This window comes from Jaculus jaculus, chromosome 8, assembly GCF_020740685.1.
Source record: "Jaculus jaculus isolate mJacJac1 chromosome 8, mJacJac1.mat.Y.cur, whole genome shotgun sequence".
NCBI classification, from domain to species: domain Eukaryota; kingdom Metazoa; phylum Chordata; class Mammalia; order Rodentia; family Dipodidae; genus Jaculus; species Jaculus jaculus.
In genome coordinates this window covers 40,783,335-40,807,195 of record NC_059109.1, presented here as the reverse complement: position 1 = coordinate 40,807,195, position 23,861 = coordinate 40,783,335, and the positions used below count along the sequence as shown (strand labels likewise).

Genomic DNA, 23,861 nt, shown 5'->3' with positions numbered 1-23,861 from the left:
TTTTTTTTTTTGATGTTGGGTCTCACACTAGCCTAGGATGACCTGGAGATCACCATGTAGTCTCAGTGTGGCCTTGTACTCACCATGATCCTCCTTCCTACCTCTGCCTCCCGAGTGCTGGGATTAAAGGCATGTCACCAAGCCCAGCTAATTGGATTTTAGTAAATGACTATACCAAAAACCATTAGTAACACCTTTTTTTTTTTTTTTTTTTTTTTTTAGACTTTTCAGGGTCTTCTTATTTAGCCAGTTGGCTTTTCATCCTAATGTCTGTCTCCTAAGTGCTGGGACTACAGGCTGTACAATCACATCTAGCAGTACTTTCTAACAGTAACGAGAATGAGTGACCGTGAGAATGAACACAATGTGTAGAAGAAGACATACCATGTCTTTTAAAGATGCGGATGATGGTTTCACACACCTGTTGTTGTATCTTGGCTATGCGGATGGAGAAGTTGCCCTAAATTGAGATCAGTTAAAATGTTAATTACCAAAGCCTAATCAAAGAGACCCTAATCCATGATTTGCATTTGGCACTGCACAGTTTAATTCCAGGGTCACAAAAGAGAGCTCAACAAGTTAGGGTCTCTTTAAACCTATTCAGGAAAGAGACCACATATCTTATAACTTGTACTGTTTCAGAAGGCAAGAGCCAGAGCTGGAGAGATGGGTCAGCAGTCAAAGGCACTTGCTTGTCAAGCTTGCAGACCTGGGTTAGCTTCCCCAGTTACAAAGAATACAAAAGCCATCTTTCCAGCAGTGGGAAGATCCTGTCAGTTCAAAGACCAAGCCCTTAGCCACACTGATATATGTTTTTCAGTAAGCTAATCCAATATCCCTGTTCTCCTGAGAAAACTTAGGGGAGGGATACTATGGAGTAATCAAGTCCTAACTGAATTAGACCCCTTCCTACATACTCAGTAAATCACCAGTATGCCTGTTGAAAACTACAGGGCATTTACATGTTTTTATTTGGGATTTCTTTTCATTTTGTTTTCTTGTTAGGCTGGGGTTCAATTCCCATGTAAAGCTAGGAGGGGTTTGTTTATAGAAATAAGAGACTTAGGCATATCCATACACATGCAAATATATATATATGTATGTATATATATTTTATTTATTTATTTATTTATTTGAGAGCGACAGACACAGAGAGAATGGGCACGCCAGGGCTTCCAGCCACTGCAAATGAACTCCAGACGCGTGCGCCCCCTTGTGCATCGGGCTAACGTGGGACCTGGGGAACCAAGCCTCGAACTGGGGTCCTTAGGCTTCACAGGCAAGCGCTTAACCGCTAAGCCATCTCTCCAGCCCAAATATATATATTTTTAAATAAAGACAACAATAAAGTCACCTAGCTGGGCATGGTGGCACACACCTTTAATCCTAGTACTCAGAAGGCTGAGGTAGGAGGATCCCTATGAGTTTGAGGCCACCTTGAGACTACATAGTGAATTCCAGGTTAGCTTGGGCTAGAGTGAGACCTTACCTAGAAAACCAAAAATAAATATCATCTATAATCCTACATAAATTTTTCTATTATTACTTGAGACAGAGAGAAAGAGGCAGATATATATATAGAGAGAGAGAATAGGTGTACCAGGGTTTTCAGCCTTTGCAAACAAACTGTGGATGCATGTACCACCTTGTGCACCTGCCTTACGTGAGTACTAGGGAATCAAACCTTGGTCCCTTGGCTTTGCAGACAAGCACCTTAAGTGCTAAGCCATCTCTCCAGCTCTCAAATCTTTTTTTTTTTTTTTTTTTTTGGCATTGGGGGTTGCGGAGAACAGGGTCTTGCTATGTTGCCCAGGCTGGTCTGAGATTCATTCGCCTCCTCAGCCTTTTAAGTGTTGGCATCACATGTGTGCACTGCCATATATGGTGGAGTTGAATTCTTAAAATCTATACTGATCATCCACAGTTTTTTCTACTACTTCCTCTATCTTTTAAAATTATATAATATTTAAGTGTACAGAAACATAGAGAAGATAATCAATATTGGTCATCTACCTACTCAACTTTATCCAATTTTAACATTTCATTAAATTGCTTCCAGCTTTTTTTGGTAAATGTGTGTGTGCAGGTGTACGTGGGGCCAGAGGACAACCTCAGGTGTCATCCTTAGGAACACTGTCTACCTCTGTTGAGACAGGGTCTTTCACTGGCCTGGAGCTTACCTAGAAGGGTAGACCAGGGTGAGTTCTGGGTGGCATGGCTTAGCCTACCTTCAGTATGTCACTGTCGTAGGTATAGTCTATGGCGGGGGAGATGCGCTGAGCAAAGATCTGGCCCATCATTGTGCGGTAGGCCTTCCCGTCCATGTTGGCCAGTGTGTGATGCAACACTTCATGTAGCTCTGACTCCTCCAGCTGGGGTGGGGGCAGCAGCTCACTCTTGAGCAGCTCTGTGGCTGTGGGCCGTTTTGCTGGATCGTGGTTCAACAGCCAGGAGATGACAGATTTCTACAAGGCAACAACACACAGCTGGTGGGGACTCATTCTAATGAATCTCTCCTACACATCAGTAGTCCACATTCAGGACACTCTTTACGCTCACTCAGTTGGCCCGTTTCAATCAATATTTCTGAAATCTCTAAACATTCGCTACACCTCATCACAACTACAGAGATGTGGAAGACTTTAGCAGGGGTATTTCCTATTAGGAAGAGGCTCTTTTAATATCTCTTGTTATGAACAACTGGAACAATCCTCACCCCAACAACTACATAGAAGCTGAGCACAAGTCTTTTCTATTCATTTATTTGAGAGAGAGAGAGAATGAGAATGAGTGGATACAACAAGGACTCTTGCCTCTGCAAATCAACTCCCGATGCATGGGCCGCTTTGTGTGTCTGGCTTTGTGTGAGTGCTGGGGAACAGAACCGGGGCCGGCAGGCTTTGTGAGGAAGCACCCTTACACTGAGCCATCTCCTGTAAGTCTTATAAACACATGAAATACTGAATAAAAAGATAACAGGATAAAAAGCTTGTGATACCAATGTTAGTTAATAAAGCATGACAACTGCTAGAAGACTTAAAGCTCATTAAAGATATTTTTTTCTCTATTTACATTTTTTCATATTTTTAACTAATGAATTAATTTATGAGAGAGAAAGAGAATATGAATGGGCATGCCAGGGCCTCCAGCCACTGCAAATGGACTCCAGACATATGAGCCACCATGTGCATCTGGCTTTGTGGGTTCTAGGGAATCTAACCTGGGTCCTTAGGTTTTGCAGGCAAGCATCTTAACTACTAAGCCATCTCTTCAGCCCTCCATTTATGTTATCTGTACTGACATTTCTTTGATATGTGTTCGCTATGTCTGTGAAGTAGGGAACTATATAAGCTTAACATTTTTTCTTTTTCTTTTTTTTTTGTTTTTTTTGAGGTAGCATTTTACTCTAGTATAGGTTGACCTGGAATTCACTATGTAGTCTCAGGGTGGCCTCAAACTCATGATGATCCTCCTACCTCTGTCTCCTGAGTGATGAGATTAAAGGTGTGTGCCCGACTATAACCTTGTTTTTAAAAATAATTTATCTTACCTTATTTATTTGAGAGACAGAAAGAGGCAGATAGAAAGAAAATGAGCATGCCAGGGCCTTCAGCATCTGAAAATGAACTCCAGATGCATGCACCATCTTGTACATCTGGCTTACGTGGGGCCTAAAGAATTGAACTTAGGTCCTTTGGCTTTGCAGGCAAGCACCTTAATCACTAAGCCATCTCTCCAGCCCACCTTTTTTAAAAAAAGTATTTATTTGAGAGAGAAAGAGGCAGATATATATATATATGGAGAGAGAGAGAATATGAATATGGGTGCGCCAGGGCATCTAGCCACTGCAAATGAACTCCAGATGCATGTGCCACTTTGTGCATCTGGTTCATGTGGGACCTGGGGAACTGAACCTGGGGGTCCTAAGCCAGCTGTCCATCCCAGCCTTCTTGTTTACAACAATAATTTATAAAAAATTTTAGAGGAGTATTTGAGATTAGAAATTCTCAATTTTTAAATTAACTTTGCCAAGACTTAAAAAAATGTCTTTAAATTACTCCTGTGGTATTCTTGTCTTAGGCTGAAATTAAAACAAAGGTGACTTATCATCATGTAAGAGTTTTATATTATAGAGAGGGCAAATGACACAATAGACTTTCATGAAAGTGGAGCTGGTATAAACAACAGCGCTATAATCAGCATGGTAGATCTCCTTGTATTGCTCAACTTCTGTGTGAGAAATGTTATGTAATGCTTAGCATCATCAGCATTTTCTGTATCACCTCCTCCAGATTAAATGCAAGGTCCATGTGGGATTAGTTTTGGCTGTGGGTTTGTTGTTGTTTTCCATTTTGAGACAGGGTCTCGTGTATCCCAAGCTGGCCAGAACTCACCAGATAGACAAGGATGAACTTGAATTTCTAATCCTCCTTCCATCTCCCAAGAGCTGGGATTCCAGGTGTACACTGCCAAGCCCAGTTTATGCAGTGCTTGGGATTGAAGCCAGGGCTTTGTACATGGTAGACGGGCACTCTACCCACTGAGCCACATCTCTAGTTCCTGCTGTTGCTTTGGCATCAAGTTTATACAGCCCAATCTCATATTCTGTGGTGTCTAATAAATTAGTAATCCTCAAGAGGAAAAATGGTTTGCCTGGTTGCTCTCATGTTTATAGTTTAATAAAATTTCTGGCCACCATAGCTGTCACATTGTGGAAACACTGAACAAGGCTGATCATACTACAGAGAAAGACTAAGAAACGGATATTTGGTTATGACCCTTAGAAACACAGGACATGACTCAATTCAAAGAAAGAATAAAAGCTAAGTAAAGGAGCAAAAAGATGACTTGATATGCTTTTTAATGGATCCTCACCATTAAGTAGCTGTGGTAATATGGGCTCTTACAGCCACAAATAAGTGTCACATTAGACAATGCTGGGCTAGAGAATATAGTACTAATATACAGAAAGATGTTTATTACTTTACAGGTGGGAAAAAGTCTTAGGCTAAGCGGCATGTGCATGCAGACATGTAGTCAATAAGCAAGGTGTTGCAAATTATTGCAGTGTTCTACTTAGACTTCTGTTGTCAACATCAATAAATTTTTTTTTTTTTTTTTTTTTGGTTTTTTGAGGTAGGGTCTCACTCTAGCCCAGGCTGACCTGGACCTCACTTTGTAGTCTCAGGGTGGCCTCGAACTCACAGTGATCCACCTACCTCTGCCTCTCAAGTGCTGGGATTAAAGGCGTGCGCCACCACGCCCGGTTTTTTAAAATAATTTTTGCCTTGACTATAATTGTTAATAAAGGTCAATACAAGGAACAAATTTTCATATGATGAGTATTAGTGACAAATAGCTGGCAATGATTAGAATGAAACTGTTCAGTTCACACTGTTCACTAGGAACTATTCTTTCATACATACCAGCTGGCTTCCAGTGTTCACCTATTACATGAGTTACACACACACACACACATGCACACACGCACACACACACACACACACACACACACACACACACAGAGTTATGGTATGTTTGAGAAATTATCTTGCTATCTTGTTTTAAAATACTGCAACACTTGACCTGATTTTAAACCCAAGTACCATAAAATAAAACAACAACAATAAAAAGTATATCAATGAGATTTTGCCAAAATGTAACTTTTCCCTCATAATCTGAGCTACTTCAACCACAAAACAGAACTAAATTATAATTACATTTTCTTTTAAGTTCTAAATTTTATCTAAAACAATTAGCCATAAAAACATTCTCTCTTTTCCTCTTCAATAGCTAAGACAATGGTGCAAAAAAAAAAAAAAATTCAGAAGCACAATTAACTACACAAAAGAACACAGTAGTCCGTTAGTTTTCTCTGTCAGACCTTGGCCTTTTTTAAAATAAATTATTCATCTGAGAAAGAGAAAGAATGAGAGAAAGAGAGAGAAAGGGAGAGAGGGAGAGAGGGAGAGGGAGGGGGGTGTACCAGGGCCTTCCGCCACTGCAAACAAACTCCAGATGCATGCGCCACCTTGTACATCTGGCTTTATATGAGACCTTGGCCTTTTTATGGAGTATTTCAAATCTAATAAACATTTTAAGTGCTTCATATTTTGACATTTTTCCCCACATTGTTTCCAGGACACAAGAGAATGAGCAGTAGAAAATTATAATTGAAAAAGAAGAAAAACAGTAATTAAATCCCAAGGCTGGAGATGCAGCAATTAAAGCATCAGAAAGTTACCTGCTTTGTATGTTCACTATCATCGAAGTCTTCTGGAAACTTGGGTGAAGCAGGCTGGAACAGTATTACATTCAAATCAGCAAGGGCCTGGAAGACTGCACAGTGAAAGCTTTTATTTCCCACAAGTAAGATAACCAAAGAGCAAAATGAACTCCAGGAGCATGTGCCACTTTATGCACCTGGCTTTAGATGGCACTGAGAAACTGAACCCAGGTCATCAGGCTTTGTAAACAAGCACCTTTCACCATGAGGCCATCTCCTGAACCCATAATCCATTATTTTTCAATTCAGCCTCATTCTAATTCTCAGGACATGGGCAGAATGTAGCCAGATTCTTTGCCAGCATTTAACATAAAGGACCTCTAGAAAAATTCCTGGTAGAGTTCTTGTTCTTCCCTGAAACTTCATGAGCTAGACTTCCAATGTCTGCATTTCTCTCAGCATTCTGGTTCTTAAAACCCCACCAGAGTGCTCCCACCAGAAATTAAAACTGACTAACAAGGAAAGACTGAAGAGAGACCTTCTTGATGCTCTATGCCCACTCTTCCAAACACACACATTCTATTAAAATAAACCTTACCAAAAATGACTGCCTAGGCTACAGAAATCACATCCTAGGAGGGCAAACTAGTTAAAAATGTAATGCTTTCAGAGAAACACAAAGTTTTGTAAATACATAGTTGAAAAAGGCAAAATCCCACCAAAATCATCAACACACTAAACCCATTACTTTCCCCAACGTCCTCACCTTTTGGGTAAATAGGATCTCAACTACAAGTTAACATGCCAGTTTAGATGCTCATGAAATGAAGGAACAAACACGAATGTCATCAAGGACATACTCACCTATCAGCAACCTTCCAATTAAGGCAAGGTAATGGTAACCACTTTTTACTTCTGCCCTTCACAAATAACTTTACCCCCGTTACTGGCAGAAAAGTAATTCAAATGCTGTCCAATATATCTAGAGAATTACTCCCTCCCTCCCTTTCCTTCCTTCTTCCTGACAAAGAGAGACAGAGAGGGAGGGAGGGAGAATGGGCACACCAGAGCCTCTTGCTGCTGTAAATGAACTCCAGATACATGTGTCATTTTGTATCTGGCTTTTTGTGGGTACTAGGGAATTGAACCCTGGCCAGCAGGCTTTTCAAGCAAGTGCCTTTAACCACTGAACCACTTTCCCAACCCCTAAAGGAGAATTCTTACTTATAGTATATATGATGTTTAATTTCCTTTTTTTGGAGATATGATCTTGCTCTGCAGCCCAGACTAACCTTGAATGTGTGATCTTTATGCCTCTGCCTCCTGAGTACTAGGATTATAGGCATTAACTATCAGGCCTGGTTTACCTTAACAGATACCACTGCCTGGTTCTGCTCTCTAAGGATGAGAAAGGCTGTCCAGATCTGTTGCTGAGGAATACCAATGTTACTGCCCCCTTGCACACTATAATGACAGTCTCTATTAGCTCAGCAAGGACTCATTTCAAGAACATGAGTAGAAATGTCACTGGAGAACTTAAGTAGCTGATATTTTTTTCAGAGTCCCCTTTCTTTGTGGTACTAGGAATCAAATCTAGGGCCTCAGACATATAGGCAAGTTCTCTGTCACCGAGACATATCTCTAGCCCGTAGATCCATTTCCATTTCTAGTCATTTGGATTTGCTTTAAACTTAGCAAACCCAGGTGCATGCTTTATGTGAGTACTGAGGAATTGAAAGTGGGCTGGCAGGCTTTGCAAGCAAGTGCCTTTATCTGCTGAGCCATCTCCACAGCACCAAGTTTTTCTGTATTATAACTATCAGGGAAAAAAAAATCCTGCCTTGGATGCTAATCTCCATGCTGAAATTGAGGATCCTGCCTTAATTCTCATCTCCGTGCTGAAACCGAGGGTACTTATGCACCAAAACACCTGATGCTTACATCTCTGAGCTGGTTGAGAATGAAGACTCTTTCTGAGGCTGTCACCATGGGATGATAAGACATCTCAAAGAAGATAATTCCTAGGCTGAAGAGATCCACTTTCTGAGGAGAGAGAGAGAAAAAAAAAGAGTTACATTGGCCCAGCGTGGTGGTACACACCTTTAATCCCAGTACTCTAGGGAGGCATCAGTGGGAGGACTACTGTGAGGTCAAGGCCACCCTAAAACTACAGAATGAATTCCAGGTTAGCCTGGGATAGAACAAGATCCTGCCTCAAAACAAAACAAAACAAACAATAAATAAATAAATGAACTGCAATTAGAGCACTTGCTATGTAAGTCTAATTTACTGGGAACTCTAGGATCAGCAATGTTAGTTGAAATAAATAAAATTTACCTAAGTACAAAATAGGCCACAGGAGAAAAATCTGAAAGACTATTCTTTTTTTTTTTTATAAATTAAATATTCTGACAGGTATGATGGCATGTGCCTTTATTTTTTTAAAAGTTTTATTTATTTATTTGAGAGCAACAGACAGAGAGAGAAAGAGGTAGAGAGAGAGAGAGAGAGAGCAGAGTGGCAGTGCCAGGGCTTCTAGCCATTGCAAATGAACTCCAGACACATGCTCCCCCTTGTACATCTGGCTAATGTGGGTCCTGGGGAATCAAGCCTCGAACCGGGGTCCTTAGGCTTCACAGGCAAGCACTTAACCACTAAGCCATCTCTCCAGCCCTGAAGACTATTCTTAAACATTATGTCATGGGGCTGGAGAGATTGCTCAGCTGTTAAAGGCACTTGCTTGAAAATCCTTATGACCTGGATTCCATTCCCCAGCACTCGTGTAAAGCTAGATGCACAAAGTAGCATGTGCATCTGGAGTTCATTTGCAGTGGCAAGAGGCTCTGGCATGCCCATATACTTTCTCCCTCTCTCTCTGCTTGCAGATAAAAAAACAAAACAAAACAAAACATTTTAAAAATTATGTCTAGGGTTGCAGGGATGGCTTAGAACTTAAGGTGCTTGCCTGTGAAGCCTAAGGGACCAGGTTCTACTCTCCAGAACTCATGTAAGCCAGATGCACATGGTGGCACATGTATCTAGATTTTATTAGCAGTGGCTAGAGGACCTGGTACACCCATACTCTCTCTCTCTAATGAATAAATAAATTATGTCTAAACACTTGTTGATGACAAAAAGCTTGGCATGATTTCTCTTAACATTTTCCTTAAAAAATTAATCACAACCACCTTAGCTATATACACAATGTACCTGTGGCTGAAGACTGAAAACAACAGTGTAAAGAATAAGGCTAGTCCAGACTTGTCATGGGATTTGCTTTGGACTAGAGATGCCGCTCTGTGGCTGAGGGCTGTGTAGGATGCACAAGGCCCTGGGTTCAATCCCAGCACCGTAGTAAAAAAGGAAACACAAAAGAATGGATTTTCTTTGTTTCGCATCTTCACTAATCATTTCAAAAGTGAACCACAGACCCAAATCTGTAGCCGACAGGAAAGGTCAGCTACACAAAGTGAGTGAGGTCATAAGCACTGCCCACAAGGAAGATTATGTGACTTAAAAAACATGGAAGTGCACTTAAAGGACAAATATAAAAGGCAACCTACAAAGTGGGAGAAAATATACAGAAATCATAATATACTTGGTAAGAGGCTACTATGCAAAATATAGAAGGAACGTGTCACACAACTCAGCAAACAACAATAAGGAAACTAAAACCCAGAAAACGACTCAGTCAAAAACAGCCTCAGGAACTGAACTGACATTTCCCCAAAGAACACACACACACACACACACACACACGGCAACAGGCATGTGAAAAGACACTTGCACCACTAGTCTCCAGGGAAAGGTGAGTCCAAACCATGAGATAGCTTCACTTGTGAGGACAGTTATTTAGAAGGGAACAAACATGAAGCTGTGGCTGAAAGGGAACCCTTATATACTTCTGGTGGGAATGGAAAACAGCTGAGGCCCTGCACTGAGGGAGAATCAAGGCAGAATCCTCAGAAAATTAAGGGGAACAAGACAGTCCCAGAGTAAGACAGCTGAGGCCCTGCACTGAGGGAGATGACCTAGTGACAGATGACTGACAGTGACAAGGAAGAAATAAGTAATCTTAAATTGTGATGAGGGCGATGAAGAAAAGAAATTGAGTCCACTAGCAAGGCAAAAGTAAGGGTTCCCCCCCCCCCCCCAAGGTAGGGTTTCACTGTAGCTCAGGCTGACCTTGAATTCACTAGGTGGTCTCAGGGTGGCCTTGAACTCACAGCGATTCTCCGATCTCTGCCTCCTGAGTGCTGGTATTAAAAGGTGTGTGCCACCATGCCCGGAAGTAAGGGACTTTTTTTAAAAATTTTATTTATTTATTTATTTGAGAGCGACAGACACAGAGAGAAAGACAGATAGAGGGAGAGAGAGAGAATGGGCGCGCCAGGGCTTCCAGCCTCTGCAAACGAACTCCAGATGCGTGCGCCCCCTTGTGCATCTGGATAACGTGGGACCTGGGGAACTGAGCCTTGAACCGGGGTCCTTAGGCTTCACAGGCAAGCGCTTAACTGCTAAGCCATCTCTCCAGCCCAGTAAGGGACTTTTTGAAGGCCATTTAGAAATTTTCTTCACCCAGTGCCAGGGATCCAACTTGGGGCATTGTATATTGTAAACAAGTGTTTTGCCATTGAGCCAGGTCCATAACCCTTGAAAGAATAGTATTTGCAGTAATAAACAGGACACACCATGGCTGGAGATGTAGCTCACTTGGTAGAGTATTTGCCTGGCATGTACAAGATCTTAGGTTCTATCCTTAGTACTGAAAAAACAAAAAAGGAGGAGGGGTGAGTTACACCAAGTATGCCAGGGAGGGGAAGGAGGTAATGCAGAGGAAACAGCGGACATAGTGAGAGGGCCCTGAGAGAGGGATGGCCTTGTCTCTGTGTGCCTGGACCTGGACAGGGGACAGGAGCGGGCGTAGCTCCCATAGTCTTCAGATAGACAGGGGACTGGAGGCTCCTGGCGGCAACAGTGTTCACTTGGGTGGTGCATGCCCTGCCTGGAGTGGGAATCCGTGACTGCTCCTACTTCAGTGGATAACTAAACTCCAAGTGCTGGGACCTGGGTGTTCATATTATTACCTGGCTCTTGAGACCCTTCATCCCCCCACAAACCTCTGTACCTGGTTGTACGCAGACTTGGTGCTTCCTTGGACCTCAGGGCTGACATACAGAGCAGTGCCAACCATGCCAGTCAAATGGCCTGTATGGAGAGAAACACACAGAAACATTCTCATTATGGGACTGTAGGTAAGGAAAATTTACTACTATTATTTTGCAGTGCCAGAGATTGAACTGGGACCTTGTACCTGCCACGCAAGTGTTCTACCACCTGCTGAGTCACATCCCTAGTTCTAGACAAGGTTAAAAAAAGCTTACCAGTGGTGCCTGACCTGTTAGCCACCTGCAGTGTTCACAGGGAGGAAAAGTAAACACCAGTCCTATATAGACCACACAGCCCCACTCAAAGACCAGAGATGGACAGGACTGACCCTAGGTGGGCCTTGCATGACTATTTGGGTTGGCCAGAGTAGGGCTTTGTCCCTGGGAGCCCAGTATTTTCTTAACCAAAGCTATTGCAATTAGTACAGTGGGAAAGAAAAACAATTAAAATACTCCTATAATTTGGCTAATTTAATCAATAACTTCAACTTGCTTTAAAGTTGTTACAATAAATAAGAGACAAGCTTCAGGCTAAGAAATTTTGAGGCCTACCCTTAAATATATGAGTAAAATAGTGTAGATTTACCTGAAGGGTCTGACTTAATCAAGTGATCTCCTGCCTGATCGTCCTGTTTGCCATCAGCCTAGAAACACAAGTATAAATTACAATGCTGTAGCCCTCCACAGAAATGGCTTTTCCTTTTTCTAAACAAAGACTGAAAACTGTGACATGGAAATAAAAATTATCACAATGCTCTTTTCTATTATTTATTTTTTGAGAGATAGAGAAAGAGAGTGGGAGTGCTAGGGGGGCCTTTTTTTTTTTTCAGCTGCTACGAATGAACTCCAGACACATGCACCTCCTTGTGTGCATGTGAAACACTGCATGCTTGCATCACTGTGTGTCTGGCTATGTGGGACCTGAAGATTTGAACATGAGTTCTTAGACTTTGCAGGTAAGCACCTTAAGCCATCTCTCCAGCGCCACAATGCTCTTTTTAAAATAATATCAAGGACTGAAGAGATGGCTCAGGAGTTAAAGGCGTTTTCACAGCCTGCCAGTCTGAGTTCAATTCTCTGGTACTCATGTAAAGCCAGATGCACAAAGTGGCATATGCATCTGGAGTTTGTCTGCAGCAGCAAGAGGCCTTGGTATGCCCATTCTCCCTCTCAGTTTCCTCTCTTGTCTACCTCTTCTCACAAATAAATATATCTATAATTTACTAGATATTTACAATATAACCATGTACTTTAAAAACTTTTTTTATTGCTCAAAATTATTTATTTATTTATTAGGAGAGAAAGACAGAGACAGAGAGAAAAGTATGGATACACCAGGTCCTCCTTCCACTGCAAATGAACACCAGTCACATGAGTCCCTATGTGCATCGGCTTTATGTGGGTACTGAGGAATTGAACCCCAGTTGTCAGGCTTTGCAAACAAATGCATTTAGCTATTGAGCCAATCTCTAGTTCTGGAAGCATTTCTGTGTACATGCGTGTGTGTGTGTGCGTGCATGCGCATATATGTACACTATAAAAATAAAGATGCTGGGGTAATTGAACTTGGGTTGGCAAACACTTTAACAGCTGAGCTATCTTCCCAGCCTTCACAATACTCTTTTGAGTTCAATTATTATTATTATTATTTTTTGAGATTAATGTATTCTTTTAAGGGTCACAGGAAATCTGGTGAAATCAAGGCAGAAGAGCAACTGCATTAGATATCACTCTTTAGGACAGAATTACCCAGGGTATAGGAGCCTCTATATGTCCATATTGTAAATGCTAAAAATATAAGCTATTTACCAGGAAGCATGAGAATATTAAAAACATTAATGAATCCATTGTTCTTTCTTACTGCTACTACTTTTTTTTTTTTTTTTCAGGCAGAGTCTCCCTCTAGCTCTGACCTGGAATCCACTATGTAGTCTCAGGGTGGCCTCGAACTCAGGGCGATCCTCCTACCTCTGCCTCCCATGTGCTGGGATTAAAGGCATGTGCCACCACACCCAGATGCTACTACTTTTTTTTTGTTTGTTTGCTTTTTCAAGGAACAGTCTCTCTCTAGCCCAGGCTGACCTGGAACTCATTCTGCAGCTCCAGGCTGGCCTCAAACTCATGGTGATCCTCCTACCTCACCCTCCCAAGTGATGGGACTGAAAGTGTGAGCCACCACATCTACTTTTTGTTGTTGTTGTTTTTTTGATGTAGGGTCTCACTCTAGCCCAGGCTGACCTGGAATTCACTATGTAGTCACAGGATGGCCTTGAACTCACAGCCAATCTCCTACCTCTGCCTCCTGAGTGCTGGGATTAAAGGCGTGAGCCATCACACCCGGCTCCTACTACTTTTTCAAGGTCAGTTTTGGGCTGGTCACCAAATCCACTGTCACTTACTGCCATACTTTCCTCCTCACACCTGTAACAGTTATGCTGCTCCCTACTGTGATGATGTCACCCCACAGGTCCCTCCTATAAATGTGCCATCATGCCATCACTAGCAGCCTTTTGCTATCTTAGTGTCTGCCCCTGCTTCAGGTGCTTTCACTTGCAGAACACCTGGATCATGTTGCCTAGGACTGGCCCTCCTTGGGTGTTATGTTTCTGAGTCTCATTTCCACAAACTATGAATAAAAAAAGCATCTTGCCAAATGCCTAGCATGGCAGACCAACGTGCCAAATACTTTCAGAGAGTATTACATTCCTTTAACCTAAATATCATTCATAAACAATAACTTCATGTTTCTTTTTTTTTTTGTTTTTTTGAGATAGGGTCTCACTCTGGCTCAGGCTAACCTGGAATTCACTATGTAGTCTCAGGGTGGTCTTGAACTCTTGGCGATCCTCCTACCTCTGCCTCCCGAGTGCTGGGATTAAAGGCGTGCGCCACCACGCCTGGCACTTCATGTTTCTTAGGTGGGATGTGCTCACAATTTCCAAGCCCCACATATCATTGCAGCATGCCCCTTCCACCTTGCTTCCCATAGCAGGAGCCAGGACGTTCACTATCCTCTCTCTTCATACTTCTAGGAATATCAAGGAAGCCAGTGTCATTTTCAGGCATATCTGACTTTTAAAATACTCACAGCAAAGGCTAGATGGTCTGTTGCCAAACCAAAATCACCTATTTTCACATGATCATCAGAGTCCAAAAAAATGTTGACAGGCTTCAAATCCCGGTGAATCATTCCCTGTTGGAATAGAAAGGGGAAACTGACAATTGCTCCCTAGGTGGAATTATTATTATATCTACTGCTTACTTGAAAGGCCAACTGTGTGACAAAAAAAAAGAGTGAAGTTTTCTTCTGAAGATCACCCTGGTCCTAGATGTCTGGTCTCTGGAATGTTCTGTTTGGCAACCTCTCCAACATCTCTCAGTTCTACCTGGTGGTCCCAAGCAGGGGCAATCCAAAGGGTTCCCTGTGGCTCCTAAGGCTCCCTCAACTGGGTTTCCATTACCTTTCCCTTGTTGCACCACAAAACTCCACTTGGCTCAGGAAGACACCCCACATTCACTCCTTCTGCTCTGTTCCTTGCACTACTTCCCCTGCCTAGGACAGTCTTGTGTCTCCCCACTCATTTGAATTTACAAATACCAGCTCATACATGGGCCTCGCCCAGTTCCGCACCTCCAGCACCCAGTGGGTGCTCAGTGATGCTGTTACATGAGCCCTGCTTTCTCTCTTCTTCCCAAGGCCTCACTGCTCACTGCTTCACCTAGATGACATTGTAGTGAAAACACCATGTTGCCCGATCTCCAGGACCACAAGATGAAGACAACTTCTGCCTCCCATTCAAGATGTGCCATTTAATTACGGGTTGCCAAAGGCATGTGCCTCTGCATTTGTAGATGAGGCCCAGCACTGGGGGCTGGGAGCATAGCAAATCATCTGCAACTACTGAGCACTTGGGCATGGTTCTGTGACCCTAGGCTGGCACCACAGTAAGAGCTCTAGTGGCCTAGAAAAAGAGCTACTGTATTTATACTGGATAATGCATTAAATAACCCCATGTTAAAGACATGAACAGTGTTTACATTAAAGCTAGGCCTAGTCAGATTTACATCCTACTGCCAATTTGTGGCTTTAAAATGTTATTTTAGACAGAGAGCAAAGCTATGTCACTAGCAGACTCATTCCTCTGCTTGCTTGATGGTTTTCTAGCTTTTCCACATTCCTAGAAAGAATAACTCTATTTCAGTTAGAATCAAATCTGCATGTATTAATCACATTCTTACTTTATTCTAAAATTATAAAGGAATCACCATAAACATTCTGTAATGCTCAGATATCTCCTCCTCACTTAAGAGGTTGGCAAACTTTCTGTAAAGGGACAGAAAGCAAATATTTTGAGCCTTTTAGGCTCTTTAGTTTCTGTTGCAAATAGTTGGTTGCAACTACTCAAATCTGCAGTTAAAGCAAAATATAGCCATACATAAATGAACATGGCTTTATTGAAGAATGAAAGCTTATGTCATGAAACATTATTCTCTCTCTCTCTCTTTTTTTTTTTTAGCAACTACTTTACCATTCTTTAGCTCATAGACCATATAAAAATAGGTGTGAGCTGGATTTGACCCATGGGCCCTAAGATGCTGATCTCTGTCCTAATCCCTAATGTTAGTGCTTTCTTTGGGCTTTGATACTGGGTACCATTTCCTCATCTTCTTCTTCTTTTTTTTTTTTTGAGGTAGGGTTTCACGCCAGCCCAGGCTGCCCTGGAATTCACTGTGTAGTCTCAGGGTGGCCTTGAACTCATGGCAATCCCCCTACCTCTGCCTCCTGAGAGCTGGGATTAAAGGTGTGTGCCACCACACCTGGCTCTATTTCTTATCTTTTGACACTTCGTCCTATTACCTACAAAAGATTATTTCACTATGCCCATAGTTTCTCCTTATTTTGTGTGCTTGTTCTCCATTTTCATATTTGATTTTTTTATATAAATTTATGTAAATGTAAGTATTTGAACATGAGATGTTATGAAGTTTACTTTCTCGTGGATATAAGCTAATCCATCCAGAATCTCTCGAAAAAGCCTCCAGAGTCTGACAGTGTCTTGATACAGCCCCTGGTCAATGGTGTCACGTAAAGTACTCTTTTCACAGTACTCCATCTACAGAAAGAACAAACCAGGCAAGACTTGACTATACAAAAAGTTCAAAATAAGGACAACTGCAATTAATGTAATTAGTTATGTCAATGCTTATGATTTGAAATAATTTTGAAAGCCCAGATTTTTTTTTTTACACTAAAAGAAAAACAACTGGGCCAGAGATATAGCTCAGTGATACAGCACATTCTTAGCATGTACAAAGCCCTGAGTTTACTCCCTACCATCCAAAATACCTTCAAACCCTTGGGAGCTAATACATATTCAATAATAATAAAGAATAGGTTAGGACTGGAGAGATGGCTTAGTGATTAAGGTGCTTGCCTATGAAGCCTAAGGACCCACATAAGCCAGATGCACAGGGTGGCTCATGTGTCTGGAGTTCATTTGCAGTGACTACAGGCCCTGATACACACATTCTAATAATTAATTTAAAAAAGAATGGACTGGAGCAAATATGTACAATATTAACACCCCAACTTAGCTTTTCTTCAGTGGCACTGGGGATTAAATCCAGGGTCTCTTACATGCTAGCAATTGCTCTACCATTGAGCCATACCCTTAATCTCTATTTTTATTAGAGAGATAGAGAGAATGAATGAGAATGGGCATGCCAGAGCCTCTGGACATTGCAAACAAACTCCAGACATATGTGCCACCTGTGCATCTGGCTTACATGGTTTTTGAGGAATTAAACCTGGGTCTTTAGGCTTTGCAGGCAAGCACCTTAACTGCTAAGCCATCTCTCCATTTTCCCCATTATTATTATTATTATTATTATTGGTTTTTTGAGGTAGGGTCTCACTCTGGCTCAGGCTGACCTGGAATTCACTATGCAGTCCCAGGGTGGCCTTGAACTCATGGTGATTCTCCTACCTCTGCCTCCCTAGTCCTGGGATTAAATGCACCACCATGCCCGGCTTTTCAGTTTCCCTATTTTTATCTTTTATGTAACTTCATATTTTAAAAGTCTTACTTGTCTAAAGTCCTTGTAATAAATGTGAAAGTTGAGACTGAATATAATTTTTTTATTTTATGAGACTGTTTCCAAACTAAAATTTCCAAGGGCTAATTAACCTATGAATGCTCTTAGCTTTTTTACCCGTACATGAAGGACAGATGTCCTTAGAGTCTACAGCAAAATATTATACATATGAAAACAGTCAGTCGGGCATGGTGGCACATGCCTGTAATACCAACACTTAGGATGCAGTGGTAGGAAGATTGCTACTATGCTGAGAGAAAGCAAGAGTTCAAGGCTGAAGGAGAGGGATAGTCTCCATACTGTAACATCCCAGGCCAATTAGTCTCTGGCAATGCCAGTGAGCCTTCTTCTGTTCACTGTCTAGTTGAAGTGTTCTGAAACATGCCACAGACCACTACTAGGAGGCATAGCATCACCGAGCTATGTAACAGGGCTGTACCTACCTGGATGTACAGGTAATGCACAGCCTTGGTTGTCACCGATGGCTCACTTTCTTGGCAAGTGTCCTTTTCATTGCAGTCTTTATCCTAAATCAGGAGGAACATGTGAAAACTCAAACTAGGGGTGAATATCACCATCATTCAGAATTTGTACCCCACTTCATTGCTTACAGATCTGTTGCTACACAGAACAAGAGGGAAAAATGAGAAACAGGTAGGTATTAAAGGTGTGACTCCTTGTCAAGTCATTCTTTCTTACCACAATGCCCCTCTATGGATCAGAAGGGCAGGATGCATATAGGATTCAATGCCAAGGCAATGTCTTCCTTTGGTGGGATTTAGTGAGAGCAGTTTAAATGTGACCATGCTGTCAAAGGGCACACTGCTTCTGGGTCATGCCCTTGAAGAGCAAGCTCTTAGCTGCCCCATACAATTAACGATCCCCTAGACACAGTGAACCTCCTGGGCCCTTACAGCTAGTTTCCTTTGAAATAAGTCTTTTCTTCTGGTAAATATACTTAAATACTTTTTTAAAAATATATTTTTAAGATTTTATTATTTATTTATTTATTAGAAAGAGAGAATGGGTGTGCCAGGGCCTCTAGCCACTGCAAACGAACTCCAGATGCTGCCGCATGCATCTGGCTTATATGGGACCTGAGAGTCGAATCTAGGTCCTTAAGCTTGGCAGGCAAGCACCTTAACTGCTAAGCCATCTCCCCAGCTCATATTTAAATACTTTTAACCTCAAATATGGAAAACACTAAATAGTACCTATTTCTGATTTTTTTTTGTTTTCATGAGTAAGGATCTTTGTATATTTTCCCTTTATTAAAGAATTTAATTAAAAAGCATTACTTTTCACAGTTGGGTTCAACTCATGAATCATTTATATAACTCTAGGGATTATCTGTGAAGATTATTAATCCATTCAGGGCCTCCACCCATCACTTCAAATGCCCATGGGATGCTGTCTTTAACTGAGCAAAACCAGGATCATGAATTTAGTGCACTCTTAATAATCAAATACACAACACACACTGAAACCAAGCGTAACTTTTGCTTTAGCAGTAATTATTATTTATGCTATCACCTTGGCTAAATTTATAATTAAAAAGTTAAACCCAGAGGTATTTAGCATGACTTTAATTGATAAGACTCCCTGGCTGATGCATTCGCCTCTTCAAATCAAGTGAACCATGAGTAGGTTGCACATGAACACTTTCTTAGCATCTTCATGACTGGGCGATTAGACTTTATTCCCAGTAATAAAGTCACCACATGCCACACCAGTTACAGAACGTTTGTTTCTCTGAAGTATAATGGACAGTCTCAGCAGCTGTCTTCACTCTGAGCTCCAGGAACCAGCCTTGGGGACTCTGTGGCCCAGGCAGAGGAAGAGGCAGGGCTGAAGAGCAATTTGAGGCTTGGAGTAGTGTCTCTCTAGCTTTTAAAACCATGAGTCATATGAAGAAATATACTTCATATCACCCAGAATACATATTCACAAGACACAAATTCAAGTAATAGTTTACTTTTACTGGCAATGTCATATACGTTTGTATTTTCTACTGTCTACAGCATTAATGATAAAACAGGCTATATGTAATTCAGCAAATTAACTCCTAGCTCACTATAGGATCATGACACACAGTTAAAATACTGTCCTAGACAATGGCTTATGAACATAAAGAATTAAGATTAACCGATGTGGGAGAGATTAAACCAATTCCATGATGAGACGGTTTAGTTAATTTGAAATCAACCTACATCCCTAACCATATAAAGTTCCCCAAATCCTCTATGAAAATCTTCATTAGATATACAAAAATGTAGTATCTTAATTTACTTCTTTTTTATTAAAGTCAATATGCCTTATGATGTGGATAAAAACCTATAAAAAATACAAGTAGCACACATTTTAAATGAATGTCATACATTAAAAAAAAATTAGTTTTGCTGGGCATGGTGGTGCATGCCTTTAATCCCAGCACTCGGGAGGCAAAGGTAGGAGGATTGCCATGAGTTCGAGGCCACCCTGAGACTCCCTAGTGAATTCCAGGTCAGCTTGGGCCAGAGTGAGACCCTACCTCGAAAAAAAAAAAGTTTTATTTATTTATTTGAGACAGAAATAGAGAGAGAGGATGTATGGGTATGTCAGGGCCGTCTGCCACTGTAAACAAACTCCAGACACATGTGCAACTTTGTGCATATGGTTGTATGTGGGTCCTGGGGAATCAAACCTGGGCCATTAGGCTTTTTATGCAAGCACCTTTAATCAGTGAGCCATCTCTCTAGCCCTGAATGTCATGTTTTAAAACTGATATTTAGGGCTGGAGACATGGCTTAGCAGTTAAGGTACTTGTCTGTGAAGCCTAAGGACCCAGTTTTGATTCCCCAGTACCCATGTAAGCCAGATGCACAAGGTGGGACAAGTTATGATAAACTCTGTGCAATTAAACAGAATGAAATAGAGCCCAAAAGTACATGGCGAGGGTGGACTATGAGGCAGATACATGGCAGCTAGTTTAGAGTCATATAATTATGGGGTTTGGTGTCTTTTTGGGAACTGCATGCATCTGGAGATCATTTGCAGTGGCTGGAGGCCCTGGTGCACCCATTCTCTCTGCCTCCCTTCTCAAAATAAAGAAAATATTTAATAAAAAATTGATATTTGTAGACCAGATTAAGGCCTTGATCCTTTACCTGAGGTTTATAACATCAGGTGTTGGTTTCCTTACATATCTACCCTAGGTACAAAATGATGTAATTTCTATTTATATAGTTACCTGATTCTGACTTTTACTATTTTCATCTTCATTGTCAAAGATAATGTCACTTTCAGAATCTGAAGCAGGCCTTAGAAAGAGAAATGCAAAAGTATTTAAAGAAGCCAAAAGTCAGACTTTTTTGTTAATTTACCAGGAAGCCAAAGTGGCTTGACACATTATACAATGAACTCTGTGGCATCAATCACACACACTTCAAAGCTGGCCTAGATTTCCTTGTTAAGCAAAATACAGAACTCTTAAACAGTAGCCAGATTGTTTCCCAAAATAATTGAATTGCTAAGAGTTATGATAAACTCTATGCAATTAAACAGCATGAAATAGAGCCCAACGGTACACGGCGAGGGTGGACTACGAGGTAGATGCATGGCAGCTAGTTTAGAGTCATATAATTATGGGGTTTGGTGTCTTTTGGGGAACTGCAGTTAGAGCTCTATAAATGGTCCACAGAGGTAGAAGCCCGTATCTAAAGGAATGTCTTATCTGAAATTCTTTTGGATTAATATATTATGATGAAGTACTGGAAATAATTTCTTTCCTTTCTCCTGGACTTGGACATTGGAAATCTTTTTTTTTTTTTTTTTTAGTATTTTAAGCCAGGCATGGTGGTGCACATCTTTAATCCCAGCACTCCAGAGGCAGAGATAGGAGGATCGCTGTGAGTTCAAGGTCACCCTGAAACTACAAAATGAATTCCAGATCAGCCTGGGCTAGAGTGAGACCCTACCTCAAAAACCAAAACAAAATAAAAAAATTATTTGAGAGAGAGAATGAATGAATGAATAAGCATGGGCACACCAGGACCTCTGGCCACTTTGTGCATCTAGCTTTTCATGGGCACTGGGGAATCAAACCCAGGTTTGATTTTCTTCCAGCTCGGCACTGGAGATCTTTAAAGACAATAGGGTGCTGGAGAGATGGCTCAGCAGTTAAGTCGTTCAGTTTCCCGGTACCCTCATAAAGTTGGATGCACAAGGTGGCACATGCGTCTGGGGTTTGTTTGCAGTGGCTAGAGGTCCTGGTGACCCCATTCTCTATCTGCCTCTTTCTGTCTCTCAAATAAAATAAAATAAAATAAAATAAAATAAAATAAAATAAAATAAAATAAAATAAAATAAAATAAAATAAATTCCTTTTCTTTTAGGTCGCATGTGGTGACTCTCAAGGGCTTGCTTCTTGCTTTCTAGGGTCAACACTGGTGTGTGCATGGCGGGTGTCCACCGCTTCCTCACAAGCACTTACAGGAAGGACTGTGAGAAGACACCGTCGTGCTCATCGTCGTCGTCCTCGTCACTGCTGGAGCCTGGGCCGGACACTGGGAAGCGGGCGCTGGTGGAGCGCTCAGCTGAGGTGCTCCACTCCACCGAGCTGCTGAGGATGGGCGGAGGTGCGGCGGCCTCCACGCTGCCCGCCTCCTCGGCGCCCGCCGCCCGCCCTGGTCCTCCGGGGGCCAGGGCACTGGAGTCCGAGTCTGGAGGCGGCGTGGCCGGCACAGCGGGCCGCTCATGCCTCTCGATCCAGGCGTTGTAGTAGCGCACGATGTTCTCATGGTGCAGGCGCGACAGCAGCGTCACCTCGCCCTTGATCCTGCGGAAGTGCCTGCTGGCCGGGTTGATGGGGATGCGCTTCACCGCGTAGCAGCAGCCGTCCAGCTTGTTCTGCACCTGCCCGGGAACAGGGGACAAACCGGGGAGGTCAGTGGCCCAGAGCCTGGCACAGACACTGCGGAGCTCCAGGACCACCTAAGGAAATCTGGAGTTTGGAGGAGCCAAGATAGCAGCCAAGGCCCACACAGTTGGAGCTCAAACTGAGAGGTCCTTTGTGCGCATGCTAGGAGACACTGGGGCGCATACAACACGATCGCCTCCAGGCGTCCACTCTTTCCTTTCTGGGACAGGATTCACTGTGCAGCTCAGATGTGAACTTGCCATCGTCCTGCCTCAGCCAACCAGAGCTGTGCTTATAGGAATGTGTGTAACCTCGATCTTAATCATTAACTTTTTTGAGGGAGGGGGAGGGACAAGATTTCATGGAGCTCAGACTGGTCTTTAACTTGCTATGTAGCTAAGGCTGACCTTGAACTCCTGATCCTCCCGCCTCCATCTCCCAAATGGGATTACAGGTGTGTGTTCACATAGCCAGTTTAATCATTAATTTTTCGTTTTTCTCTATTGTTAAATATAATGTTTAAGGTTGTTTATTTTTTTAAGGTTGACGACAAAGCAATGGTTTTCATTATTTTTTTATCTTTTTTGGCTTCTCGAGACAGGGTCTCACTCTAGCTCAGGCTGACCTGGAGTTCACTGTGTAGTTTCAGGGTGGCCTTGAACTCCTGGTTATCCTCCTACCTGTGCCTCTCAAGTGCTGGGATTAAGGCATGCGTCACCATGCCTGGCTCACTAATTTTAAAAAAAAGTTTATTTGTCTGTGTGTGTGAGTGTGTATGTCTATGGGCATGCCACAGCCTCTTGCTGCTGCCAATACCAGACCCTTATACCATTTTAAAAATTTTATTTAATTTTTATTAACATTTTCCATGATTATAAAAAAAAATCCCATGGTAATACCCTCCCCCCCACACTTTCCCCTTTGACATTCCATTCTCCATCATATTACCTCCCCATCTCAATCATTGTACTTACATATATACAATACCAACCTATTAAGTACCCTCCTCCCTTCCTTTTTCTTCCCTTTATATCTCCTTTTTAACTTACTGGCCTCTGCTACTAAGTATTTTCCTTCTCATGCAGAAGCCCAATCATCTGTAGCTAGGATCCATATATGAGAGAGAACATGTGGCGCTTGGCTTTCTGGGCCTGGCCTTACACCATTTTTTACATCCAGTTTATGTGGTAGCTTGGGAATTGAATCCTGGGCCAGAAGGCTTTGTAAGCAAGTTCCTTTAACCACTGAGCCACCTACACAGCCCCCTGATAGTTAATTTCCTTTTTATATTTTTGAGGTAGGGTCTTACCTTTAGCCCAGGCTGACCTGGAATTCACTATGTAGTGTTAGGGTGGCCTCGAACTCATGGCAATCGTCCTACCTCTGCCTTCCAGGTGCTGGGATTAAAGGTGTACACCACCACGCCTGACTCTAACAGTTAATTTCAATGATGACTTCCCTGGTTTTCCAATGT

General features: G+C 42.1%; 1 protein-coding gene across 1 annotated transcript in view; it reads right to left on the bottom strand.

Annotated features, from left to right (window-relative positions):
• Eif2ak4 (eukaryotic translation initiation factor 2 alpha kinase 4) overlaps positions 1 to 23,861 on the bottom strand; it is a 112,266-nt gene that overhangs the window by 25,214 nt on the left and 63,191 nt on the right. The window contains exons 12-22 of the mRNA XM_004660772.2: positions 21,962 to 22,383; positions 20,720 to 20,789; positions 17,934 to 18,017; positions 16,386 to 16,508; positions 14,483 to 14,587; positions 11,981 to 12,038; positions 11,355 to 11,434; positions 8,168 to 8,269; positions 6,245 to 6,298; positions 2,229 to 2,465; positions 385 to 460 (exon numbers count right to left, since the gene is read on the bottom strand). Coding sequence (XP_004660829.2) covers positions 385 to 460; positions 2,229 to 2,465; positions 6,245 to 6,298; positions 8,168 to 8,269; positions 11,355 to 11,434; positions 11,981 to 12,038; positions 14,483 to 14,587; positions 16,386 to 16,508; positions 17,934 to 18,017; positions 20,720 to 20,789; positions 21,962 to 22,383 — 1,411 coding nt within the window. The remainder of the gene's footprint in view (positions 1 to 384; positions 461 to 2,228; positions 2,466 to 6,244; positions 6,299 to 8,167; positions 8,270 to 11,354; positions 11,435 to 11,980; positions 12,039 to 14,482; positions 14,588 to 16,385; positions 16,509 to 17,933; positions 18,018 to 20,719; positions 20,790 to 21,961; positions 22,384 to 23,861) is intronic.